We start from the raw sequence: 13,695 nt of genomic DNA, 5'->3' as shown, positions 1-13,695 counted from the left end.
CTTTTCTGAATTCAAACAGATTTCACCATTCAGGTGATATTTTGAAACATTATCTATTAGAGCGCAACGTTGCACCATTCTGGTGGGAATTTACAGCTTCAATACATTGCTTAATAATAATAATAATAATAATAATAATAATAATAATAATAATAATAATAATACATTTCACTTCTAAGCACCTTTCAAAACTCTCAAGGTCACTTTACAGTCACAGGATAAGTTTTGCAGTGGGTGAGCAGCGGCAGCCACACGCGCCAGCGGTCACTCAACCCGGAAGTAACTCAAATAGATGGAAAGCTAGATAATAATAAAAAAGCTAGATAGCTAAAAATAATAATAACAATAATACATTTCATTTATAAGCGCCTTTCAAAACTCAAGGTTACTTTACAGTCACAGGATAAGTTAGATAGCTAGCTAGCTACATAGCTAGCTATCTAGCCAGCTAATAAAGATAAAAGATAGTTCATGATTATAAATCCAAAATATGGGAAACTTGTCACTATTGATTACTTTCTTACTATATATATATAGTGCTATTTATAATAATAATAATAATAATAATAATAATAATAATAATAATAATAATAATACATTTCATTCATAAGCGCCTTTCAAAACTTTCTACCTGGAAGTAACTCAAATGGATAGAATGCTAGCTAGCTAATAGAAAGCTAATGTAGATTCTTTAGCTAGTGGGATAGATAGCCAGCTAGCTTGCCAGCTAGCTAATATATAATTAGTAGATAGCCAGCTAGCTAACTGGATAGATAGCTAATAGATAGCCAGCCAGACAGATAGTTAATAGATAGCCAGCTAACCAGCTAGCTAGCCAGCTGGATAAATAGCTAATAGATAGCCAGCTAGATAGCCGATAGCTATATAGCGCTTGAACAACAGCTAAAGCTGTAATAAAGTGCTAACATGGAAAAAAGGAAATGCTGCCCTCTTGTGGAAAGGAAAAAACATTGCAAGAGGCCATGGCCAGAGCTTTATCTACACCAAAAAAAAAAAAAGCAACGAACACATTCAGGAATGGCGCTCAATGTCCTATTTTCAATTCCCGAATGAATTCATGAATGGCAGTGAATGAGTTAACTTAAAACATAACGACAAGGAAAATATTTGGAAAATATGATTTTTTTAATGACAAATAAAAACAAAGATGACTAAATACACGTTCTGCTTCCATACAAATGTTGTAGTGCACGTAAGATACCATCATTGCACGTTATAGGTCAGCTTCCTACCCCGTATTTCAAAGGTGACCAACAGTGACCGAGGGTCCTTTTTGTTTTTGCGCAATGTGATTTTCCCTTGAAGCTCCTCCCCTAAAAAAAGAAGGAAAACACAAGACTTAGTACTACACATAAAAAAAAAATCTTCTGCATCACAGCATCATCATCTTTTCCGAGGACAATAAGTGAAGGAAAAATGAAATATGGCTTTGTGAAAATATAACGAAGAAAAAACATTCCATATACAGTCATACCTTGGCTTACGAACTGAATTGGTTCCCAGACAGTACAGAGTGTGTAAGGTGAAAAGTGTGTATCCCAAAAATTAATGTCCCATAGGAAAGCATTGAAATGAGAATAATCCGTTCCCAGGTCCCCATAAAACATAATTTTCTCATTTTCTAAGCCTTGAAACTACACAAAATATACCTTATTTTATGTATGACAAATGTGCTATGGTATTATAATTAAAGAAATAAACTATACAGTATAATAAAGTCGTTTTATTGACCTTTGCGATGGTCGTTGATGGCTTGATGTAATGCAGTGGCCTCTTTCATCAGCATTAAACACTTGATGAGGAACGTAACCTTCTTCTTTCACCAGCTTTTTGCATCAAGTGTACAGATGGCTTGTGGAGCCTGATTGATAGGAATTTTAACCTTACAGTCTACACTCGGCCCTTGAACTATCAAAGTTGAAACGAGTCCAAATTTAACTGTTTTCTATCCATTTTCTCACTCTCTCTCTGTCGTCTGCCTGTCTCTGTAATGTTTAACCCCTCCTCACTGCTGCGTTCTTGACCAATCACGGGGCTTTAACCAAAGACTAGGGGCGGGGAATAGAGGACCAAAAAAGCCGGCCCCCATTTTCTTGTTAGGAGAACAGGCTCGTTTGCGAACGACACATCACTCACTGTGGCAGCTCCGTGTGTATCCCAAAAAATAGTTCGTATGCCAAGGTAAAATCACTGTAGACAGATCTAAAGCCAATATGTGAGCTATCGATGCTAAACATTAGCGGTCCCCGCGGCGGTGCTGAGCTCAGTCCTCCTGCAGGACGAGCACAACGCACCGCTGCCCGCAGGAATGATGATGCGTGCGAAAGGCAAATGCGCTTCAATTTGTGTTTCAAATGCGCCGCTTTGCCTCACGCGCGGTGACGCTCGTCACGCTTTTTCGGCGCTGGGGATGCTGAGTGGGAGGCTTTCGCCATCATTTCTGTCACGTCGCCTATATCAAGGTTGTGGTAGTTAACTAATTCATTGGCAGACGATGTGCAAAAAAATGTGTCCACTCCAGTGCCGGGGTTTTTCAACTCAGCTAAACAGAACACAATTGATGAGGAACAAGGTAAAATGATAGCAGAGAAAGCACCTCCAAGGGATCATTACTCAAGATGGTGAAAGAAGAAGGCTACGTTCCTCATCAAGTGTTTAATGCTGATGAAAGCGGCCACTCCATTCCATCAACGACCATCACAAAGGTCAATAAAACCACTTTATTATACAGTACAGTTTATTTCTTTAATTATAATACCATAGCAAATTTATTATACATATAATAAGGTATATTTTGTGTAGTTTTAAGGCTTAGAAAATTAGAAAGTAGAAAATTATGTTTTATGGGGACCTGGGAACCGATTATTCTCATTTTAATGGTTTCCTATGGGAAATTATTTTTTGGGATACACACTTCACTTTACACACGCTGTCTGGGAACTAATTAAGTTTGTAAGCCAAGGTATCACTGTATGTGGAGGGGATGAAATATTATAATGCCTCGTCAAGTGTTTAATGCTGATTAAAGCGGCCACTCCATTCCATCAAGCCATCAACGACCATCTCAAAGGTCAATAAAACAAATTTATTATACAGTAGTGTTTATTTATTTAATTATAATACCATAGCATATTTATTATACATAAAATAAGGTATGTTTTGCGTTGTTTTAAGGCTTAGAAAATTAGAAAATTATGTTTTATGGGGACCGGGGCACGGATTATTCTAATTTGAATGGTTTCCTATGGGGAATTATTTTTTGGGATACACACTTTTCGCTTTACACACTCTGTCTGGGAACCAATTACGTTCGTAAGCCAAGGTATCACCGTATATGTAAAAAACGTGCGCCAAGGTTACCCTCCGCTACATTTTTAACACACCAAATCTGGGCCCCCTTTACAAAAAGTTTGGACATATTTTGTTGCCTTTCCAAACTCGGCTCGGTTCTATCGAATCAAACGGAATTTTTGCTCTGCCATTTGTTGGTTGTCGACATGAGAATGTACGATTGCTGCTGTGCGAATGCCGTATAGCGGCAAAAGAATTTAACCCGAGTGCTATGTGAGCAAAGCGAGAGAGAGCGGCGGGCGGGTTATTGATGCCTTCTCTCCAGCTCGCCACCCAAACGGTCCTCAACCACCTCCAGGGGCCGTAAACCAGAAATGGAGTTTTTTAACAGCATTCTCTGTTCGCTTGATCGGGTCTTTGCTATACAGTCATACCTCGCTTTAGGAACGCTTTAGCTAACGAACTTTTTGCCTTAGGAACATGAAATTCGCGAGAATACAATCTTGGCATACGAACTAGTTTTCGCAAAACACACGGAGCGCCATAATGGCTGGCGGACTAGTTTCTTTCAATGCACTCAGTGCAGACGTGGTTTGTTATGGAGTGGATACTTTTGCTTCTTTGGGACCGAAAAAGACTCCACCACAAGCTAGTGTTAAGTCGAAGATAAATTACGGTCGAGCAGAAAAAGGAGCTCATCAAAAAACACGAACGAGGTATGCGTTTGTGTGACTTAGCGTCCCAATACCGGTATGCTAAGTGGACCATTGCTACGTGTGGCTAAAGGGTGTTTCTGTGTTGTCTAAGCAACGATTTCAGGCAATAGAAGAGGTTGAAAAACTTCTGTTGATTTGGGTAAACGGAAATCAGCTAGCAGGGGACAGTGTGTGTGAGGGTATTCTCGCCGAGAAAGCACGGCAACTTCACTCGGATATCATCAAGAGGCAACGACCGTTTGTTTCTTCTACGTTTTACATTTGTTTTATGCTCATTTTTTTTTTGTTGCAAACGAAAAAAAGATATTTTTATACCCCATATTTTAGCGTGCGTGACATGGCACGACTTTCAATCGGGAAGTGGGTGTGGTTTTGAAATGCAGTCAGTTTTCCCACGTTTTGAGGTATCCATGTGCACTGATAACGAATATTTGCCATCTATTAGCTAGCTAGCTAGCTTTCTATCTATTTGAGTAACTTCCACGGTGAGTGAACGCTGGCGCGTGTGGCTGCCGCTGCTCACCCACAGAAAAACTGATCCTGTGACTGTAAAACATTGAGAGTTTTGAAAGGCGCTTACGAATTAAATGTATTATTATTATTAAAGGTAAATGAAACGACTTTATTATACAGTACAATTTATTTAATTATAATATCATAGCACGTTTATTATTCATAAAATAAGGTAGATTTTGTGTAGTTTTAAGGCTTATTTAGAAGAAAATTGTTTTAAGAGGACGTGGGAACGGATTATTCTCATTTTTAATTGTTTCCTATGGGAAATTATTGGGAAAAGTGGTGTCGGTTGTCCTTGAACGTTGATGAAAGGTGTATTTGCACACCAAACACACGGCGGCCATCTTGTGTGTTTTGGCTACCAGTGGCCTTCAGTTCCGATTGGCTGCAGGAGGAAAAAGGGCCAATGGTAAACATCGCAGCGGTTTGCGCCGACCGCCCGTCGATTTATTACGGCGGCGACGGAATCCGTTGGGATGCCTCGCTACGAGCGTGACGGTAATTAACTGTCGCCGTGTGAACACACTGGACTTATCATAATAATAATAATAATAATATTAATAATAATAATAATAATGATGATAACAATAATAATAAAATAATAATAATAATAATAATAATAATAATAATAATAATAATAATAATGATAATAACAATAATAATAAAATAATAATAATAATATTAATAATAATAATGATAATAACAATAATGATAATAACCATAATAATAATAACGATAATAATAACGATACTAACAACGATAATAACAACAATAATAATAATAATAATAATAGTGATAATAACAATAATAACAATAATAAAAATAATAATAATGATAGTAACAATGATAATAACAATAATAATAACAATAATAATGATAATAATAATAATATACTAATAATAATGATAATAACAATAATAATAATAATAATAATAGCGATAATAACAACGATAATAATAATAACGATACTAACAACGATAATAACAACGATAATAACAAGAATAACAATAACAATAATAATAATAGTGATAATAATAATAGTGATAATAACAATAATAATAATAATAATAACGATAATAATGACAATAACAACGCTAATAATGATAATAATAATAATGATAATAACAACGATAATAACAATAACAATAGTAATAATAATGATAAAAACAATAATAACGACAATAACAATAATAATAATGAACAATAACGATAATGATGATAATGAGATGATGATGATGATTATAATTATTATTATTACCATCGTCACATAATTGCGCCATTTGAAGCAACAAACCTTCCTACTCACCAGCCCGGACGGGAAAGGGTCTCTCCATTTGGAAGACCGTCTGTTTCCAGTGGGTGGTCGTGGCCCGAGGACCCGTGGAGAACATCACCTGACCAAGACGGACGGACGGACGGACGGACGGGCATGGGAAGCAGTTTACATTCCAACAATACCATATCGCAAACGTGAGAAAATTTAAAGGACAACCGACACCTCAGCAAAAGTTGCGTCCATAATTTGGAAAATGACTTCAAATCACTTCGACTGAGCATATTTTACAAAGCATATAGCTGTATATTTGACCTTTTAAGACTCACACTTAATAGTCATCAAGTCTTGTTTTCAAGTTGATGACGATGCTCTAAGTGACGTCACGGAGGGACCGCCCCTGACCGAGAAAGCCACACGCAATGCATTTTGGGTACTTTTTTTCATCTGAAAAGTCTGTGTTGATTGCGAAATTAGAAGGAAAACGACATAAATAACGCAATGGTGAATCGTTGTTTGTCACAGGCAATTGAGGTAACACGCATCAAGAAGGTGGAAGTTGACACAAATTCCCAGCGGACAAACAATGCAGAATTTCCAATGGAGCTTGGGCGCCATCTTGTGTATTTTCTGGGCGCTACATTGCTGTCATTGACGGCTCAAATTGATACCGAAGGACTTCTTTCAACGATTGCAAACATTTATGCTTTCCTCTTCACAACTATTTGAATCATATTCATAACTGGATGATGGATTATTATTATTATTATTATCACTTGCTAGCTATTTGCTATCTATTAGCTATTTGGCTATCTATCTATCTAGCTAGCTACATGTATTCACTATCTAGCTGGCTGGCTATATAGCTAGGTATCTGTTGGCTAACGATTGTTTAGCTAGCTAGCTTTCTATCGATTTGAGTTACTTCAGGGTTGAGTGAATGCTGGCTTGAGAGTTTTGAAAGGCGCTTATAAATTAAATGTATTATTATTATTAATAATAATAGTAGTAGTAGTAGTAGTAGTAGTAGTAGTAGTATTAATATTGGTGTTATTATTATTATTATTATTATTATTATTATTATTATTATTATTATTATGAATAACAAGTAAGCATCTTCTCCGAATCTGAACTCTCTGAAGCCATTGTTTTGATTCTGGAGCAAGGCAGTTTGTGAAGGAGTATCCTGGCGTGATGTCACAAACAAGGGGGCGGGACTTTCTGAATCCGCCCAGTTCCGAACTCATTTTGTGGAAGTTTTGGGACACTTTTAAGTCATTTTTATTGGTGTTTTGCATTTGACTAAAAATATCCGCCTGCGTGTTTTGGCTATTTAAAAAAAAAAAAAAAAAAAATTCTGATGTCACAAAAAAAAGTCTGTGTCGGTTGTCCTTAAAACGGCTTACCTTGTTGCGGCAGCCTTTGTCAAAGAAAACATCAAAGTAGCCGACGATTGCCTGGAATGAAATAGGAGAGATCAGAGGTCAGTTAGTTAGAAGGTGCGCAGTAAATGCAGCTGTTGTTTTTTTTTTACATCATGTCAAGCGAAATACTGCTGACGATTAAAAAAAAAAAAAAAAAATCATAAAAATCCACGAGGGAATATGAAATGAGCAAATGTTGCCAGATGGATTGCCGTGCAGGACATGAATGAATGATGAATGGCTAAAAATGGTGAAATTGTTGTACATTGCTACAGAAGTGTGGAGTTGGCAAGATGGAGTGTAAATATTTGGACTGGCAAATATTTTCCAACGCACCAGGGAGTACGTTCGAATTTTCCCACAATGCCACGGGATATTGACTGGCTAGGAAAACAGAAAAAAAATTACATGTCATTTATTTTTGCAATTGACCTTCTCTATTCGACCCAAAAAAATTAAACAAGTAAACATTATTCATTTATTCATGTATTTATTTATTCATTCATGTATTTATTTATTTACTTGTGTATTATTCATGTATGAATGATTTGCTTATTTATTGCATTTGCTTATTTATTTATTGGTGAATTATTTATTTATTTAGGTAATTATTATTTGCTTATTTATGGATTATTTATTGATGTATTATTTGTGTATTCCTAGTATTTGCTTATTTATTCATTTGTGTCTTATTTGCTTATTTATTTATTGGTGATTTATGTATTTATGTAGTCATTTGTTATTTGCTTATTTATGTATTATTTATTAATGTATTATTTGTGTATTCGTTGTATGTGCTTATTTATTTATTTGTGTCTTATTTATTTTTGTATTGTTTGCTTATTTATTTAGTGGTGATTTATGTATTTATGTAGTCATTTGTTATTTGCCTATTTATGTATTATTTATTGATGTATTATATGCGGATTTGTTTTATTTGCTTATTTATTTATTTATGTCTTATTTTTGTATTATTTGCTTATTTATTTATTGGTGATTTATGTATTTATTTAGTTATTTATTATTTGCTTATTTATGTATTATTTATTTTGTTACTATTTGCTTATTTATTTTATTTCCGTATTTATTGGTGAATTATTTATTTATTTATTATTTGCTTATTCATGTATATATTATCTGAATATTTATTCATGCATTTATGCATTTATTTATTTATTAGTGTATTGTTTAGTTATTTATGTGCTTATTTGTGTATTATTTATTTTGTTATTATATGCTTATTTATTTTATTTGCTTATTTATTTATTGGTGAATTATTTATTTATGTATTATTTGCTTACTCATTTATGTATTATCCGCATATTTATTATATTTTCTTATTTATTTATTAGTGTATTGTTTAGTTATTTACTTTAGTTATTTATTGTGCTTATTTATTTGCATTCATTTATGTGTGTATTATGTAGTTATTTATTTACTTATTTATTATGTTTGGGGGGGGGGGGTGATTTTTTTGACTGTTTGTTTCGCCCACACCCTCTTAACTACAATACAATACAATAGACTACAATAAATATAGATTTACCGTATTTTCCAGTGTATAAGGCGCACCCCCAACGAATGGTGTATTTTCAAACCTTTTCCGTATAAAAGGCGCCTGCCTTATACGCCGGAAAATACGGTGAATGAGAAAAATCAATCATATATCATGAAAAATCCTTTGGCGTGGGCCGCCACCACACCAGGGTGGACTCACTTTGGACTAACTCAAAGGTCCAAACGTGATTGTAAAACTCCTCCCAGACAAACAACCGTTGGTGTAATGGTAGGACGAACTTGAAAAGAGAAATACAGCCATTTGACCCAAACAAGTCCCGGGGAGATGATTTTGCTCCCATTTCTCCCCCCCCCCCCCACATTGGAAGAACAGAGGTACTCCATCATTCTCGGGAGGACACTTGTAGTGGCAATGATGCAGAACTAATAGCTTTTAATCCTGACACAGCTGACAACTTGGTGTCCGGCTCGCACACACAAACAACTGAATCCATGCGGCAAAGAGAGATACACATTTTTCTATTCATTGATTTGTTCATTGATTCGTCCATTTATTTATTATTTATTTTTTTTATTTATTTATTAATTAATTTATATATTTGGGTTGGTGTGCAATGACTGAAGAGGTGAAGTGGAGTAAATAACACCCATACATAATTTCCATATTTATTTATTGATTGATTTATTCATTGATTCGTTCATTTGTTTATTTATTTATTCGTTCATTGATTCGTCCATTTATTTATTTAATAAATTAAATAATAAAAAATACATAATTTCCATATTTATTTATTTATTTAGTAGTTTGTTTAGCTATTCATAAGTTTGTTTATTTATCAGTTTATGTGTTTAGTTATTTATTCATTTAGTCATTTATTTATTTATGTATTTATTTCTGCATTTATTTATGCATTTATGTGTACATTTATTTATTTATTTGCTTATTTATCAGTTTGTTTGACTATTCATAGATTTATTTATTCATCACTTTATTTACTTATTTATTTATTTATTACCTTATGTATTTATTTATGTTTTTATTTATTTAATCTTTAGTTTGTTTGGCTAGTCATCGGTTTATGTATTTATTTATTGGTTTATGTGTTTATTTATTCATTTAACAATAATAATACATTTCATTTATAAGCGCCTTTCAAAACTCTCAAGGACAACACACAAAAAAATCCATATGTATTTATGTATTAATTTATTTATGTATTTATTCATTTATTGTATGTATGTATTTATTATTTATTTGTTTATTTTATCCATAGACTTATTTATTTATTGAAAGGTGCTTAGAAATGAAATGGATTATTATTATTATTATTATATTATATTATATTATATATTATTATCATTATCATTATCATTATTATTATTACTCTTATTATTATTACTATTATTGCTACTGTTACTGTTATTATTATTATTATTATTATTATTATTATTATAAGTAGTCACCAACACCGCCCCCCCCCTCTTTCCCCCCCAACAACAGTAAAACGCCAAACGAGCACATTTAATTTTCATCAGCGTTTCGCTTGAGGCTCCCAACATGTCCGCGATAAGTGATGACCGCAAGCTTACTGATGGCCTGGGAGGCAGGGGGGGGGGGGGGGGTAGCTGCACTTCACTGAACCCCCCCCCCCAAACAACTCTCCAGGAAGGGCGGGTGAGGGGGGGATTAATAATTATCATCATGGATAACACCAAGAGGGAGCAATTCATCATTACTCCCCTTTCGCCAGGCTACGTGTCAGTTAGCCGACCGAGTGGCTCGGCCAGATACTATTATACAACCTTGGGGGCTAACGGAGGGGGGGGGGGTGCGAAGACGAAGAGAAGGGGGGGGGGGGTGACGCACAACAGGGGTGCATGAGCGGAGAGGTCTAATGCACTTTTGATAGGGTTTACCCAGGCGTGGAAGCTTCAAGCATGAGCACCTCTCGCCGGCGCAGTGCTGTGCATTACATCCAGCGCACCCCCTTCGGCCAGATTGGCGTTGTTCTAGCAAGCTGGAAGACCAAACGGTCCTCGACGGTCCAATACCTTCAACTGCAGATCTACTGGGATAATAGGCAAGGGATTCCTTGTTTTCGCTGGTGGTGCGAAGGTGCGTCGTAGCATTTTGTTGGATCCAAATTCCCAAAATGTCATGATTATTATTATTATTTTTAAACATTTCAATATGTAACGTATTCAGTGGAGATTAATAAAACAGATTTTGAGATGAAATTTACATGTAAAAAAAAAATCACATGAAGATTAATAAAGCCGATTTCAGTGATACCTTGGCTTCAAACTTAATTGCTTCCCAAACAGTGTGTAAGGCGAAAAGTGTGTATCCCAAAAATTAATTTCTCATAGGAAACCATTAAAATGAGAATAATCCGTTCCCAGGTTCTCATAAAACATATTTTTCTACTTTTCTCAGCCTTAAAACTGCACAGAATACACCTTATTTTATGTATAATAAATGTCCCATGGTAATATAATTAAAGAAATAAACTATACTGAATAATAAAGAGGTTTTATTGACCTTTGTGATGGTCGTTGATGGCTTGATGGAATGGAGTGGCCGCTTTCATCGGCATTAAACACTTGCTGAGGAACGTAGCCTTCGTCTTTCACCATCTTGAGGAATGATCCCTTGGAGGTGCTTTCTCTGTGATCATTGTCGCTAGTTATTCATCAATTGTGTTCTGTTTAGCCGGGTTGATATTTTAACCTTGCAGTCTACACTCTGCCTTTGAACTATCAACGTTGAAACAAGTCCAAATTTCACTGTTTTCTATGCATTTTCTCACTCTCTCTCTGACCTCCCCTCCCCCCACTGCTGCGTTCTTGACCAATCACGTGGCTTTAACCGAAAACTGGGGGTGTGGAATAGAGGACAAAAACAGTCGGTTGCCATTTTGTTGTTAGAAGAATGGACTCGTTCGCGAACGACACATCACTCATTGAGGCAGTGTGTATCACAATAAAAGTTCGTATGCCAAAGTAAAATGTTCATAAATTTAACGTTCGTAAAGCGAAAAGTTTGTAAACCAAGGGCTTCGTAAACCGACGTACCGCTGTAGCAGTAAAATTGAGATACATTTGACATTAAAAAAACATCTCATTATTATTATTTTTGGTAAATTTTAGATTATTTTAGATTAAAAAAAACATCTCATGCGAAGATTAATAAAACAGATTTTCAGTAAAATTTAGGTTAATTTTAGATTTTAAAAAATCAAACAAAGATCAATAAAGCCAATTATCAGTAAATTTGAGATAAATTTGAGATTTAATAAAAACATCTCATGCGATGAATAATAAAGTCAATTTATCAGTAAATCTGAGATTAAATTTAGATTAAAAAAACAATGCGAAGATTAAAAAAGCAGATTTTCAGTAAATCTGAGATGAATTTTAAATAAAAAAATCATGCAAAGATTAATAAAAGATTTTCAGTAAATATGAGATTAATTTTAGATTAAAAACCATGTGAAGATTAATAAAGCAGAATTTTAGCAAATCTGAGATGAATTTTAAAATTAAAAAATGTGAAGCTTAATGAAGCAGATTTTCAATAAATGTGAGATTAATTTGAAATTAAAAAAAATCATGCAAAGATTAATGCAAGATTTTCACTAAATCTGAGATAAAATTTAGATTAAAAAAGCATCATGCAAAGATTAAAAATAAAACCGATTTTCAGTCAATTTTAGATTAAAAAAACATCTCGTGCGAAGAATAATAAAGTCAATTATCATTAAATCTGATATTAATTTGAGATGTAAAAAAAATGTGAAGATTAATAAAACAGATTTTAAGTAAATCTGATTAACATTTCACAACAGCAAAGTTATGAAAGTAACAAGAAAGCATCATCTCTGAATCCGAACTCTCTGAAGCCATTGTTTTGATTCTGGAGCAAAGCAGTTTGTGAAGGAGTATCCTGACGTGACATCACCAACAAGGGGGCGGGATCTTCTAAAACTCGCCATTTCCGAGGTCATTTTGAAGTATTTTTGGGACAATTTAAGTCATTTTTATTAGTGTTTTGCATTTTACTAAAAAATATCAGTTTTGGCTATTTCAGATGCTATAAAACGTTTTTCTGATGTCAGTTAGGAAACAAAAACAGATCGAATAAACGCCGGCATGTAAAAATAAAGGCGGGTAGAGAAAAGGGTGAGCTGGAAAAGAGGAAAAAAACCGGCAAAGAGAGGATTTATCTGGCGCGTGAGCAGCACAGACGCAGGGGTTGTGCTGTTCATTTAATGCAAGGTTAGGCAGGCTGAGCTGATGAATGGACTGTCGACAGCAGAACAAAAGCAGGCGCTCCATCATTGCGCCACAGAAGCAAAAGCACGGCAAGCTCTCCCTCGCCAATCGCTGGTCCAGGAGCAGTTTACCCTTCACACATCCTAACCTTAACTACCGCCCAAGAACCGCACACGATACTGACTCCAGATCGGTATCTTTACGACAGCGAAGCGCAACCTCGCGCAGGTCGATAATCAGCGGTAAATGGCGACGCAAGCAGCGTTGGTGTTGGACCTTCTCGACTGAACACCTGCATGATATCAAATCGGCTCCCGAGAGTATTAAGAAATGATAGCTCATCGTCATCAAACTATTTAACTAGGCCTCTATTTGATATCTAGCTGGCTAGCTATCAAGCTAGCTAGCTCTCTATTTGCTATCTAGCTGGCTGGATATCTATCTAGCTGTCGAGCTGGCTAGCTAGCTCTCCATTTGCTATCTATCTATCACCCCATTTCCCACTTCAACTTCTTTAAAAGCAAAGAAATAACAAGTGGACTTGAAACTGAAATAACAGCAGGAGTGAGGTTTCTGAATGGCTATATTCAAAGTGCCCACCCCTGTAGTGAATTTGGTTAATATATCGGTTTACTTTTGACGGTATGAACCTTTTCCTCTC

At 35.1% G+C, this 13,695-nt stretch overlaps 1 protein-coding gene across 1 annotated transcript in view; it reads right to left on the bottom strand.

Moving 5' to 3' along the window:
• Positions 1–1,133: 1,133 nt before the first annotated feature.
• prmt3 (protein arginine methyltransferase 3) overlaps positions 1,134–13,695 on the bottom strand; it is a 49,531-nt gene continuing 36,969 nt past the window's right edge. The window contains exons 14-16 of the mRNA XM_088991447.1: positions 7,224–7,274; positions 5,851–5,938; positions 1,134–1,334 (exon numbers count right to left, since the gene is read on the bottom strand). Coding sequence (XP_088847573.1) covers positions 1,225–1,334; positions 5,851–5,938; positions 7,224–7,274 — 249 coding nt within the window. The 3' untranslated portion in view covers positions 1,134–1,224. The remainder of the gene's footprint in view (positions 1,335–5,850; positions 5,939–7,223; positions 7,275–13,695) is intronic.

Source organism: Hippocampus bargibanti, linkage group LG03 (assembly GCF_051943395.1).
Source record: "Hippocampus bargibanti isolate YZ-2025 linkage group LG03, ASM5194339v1, whole genome shotgun sequence".
NCBI classification, from domain to species: Eukaryota; Metazoa; Chordata; class Actinopteri; order Syngnathiformes; family Syngnathidae; genus Hippocampus; species Hippocampus bargibanti.
Note: the sequence above shows the minus strand (reverse complement) of the source record. Positions and strands in the feature narration are given on the sequence as shown.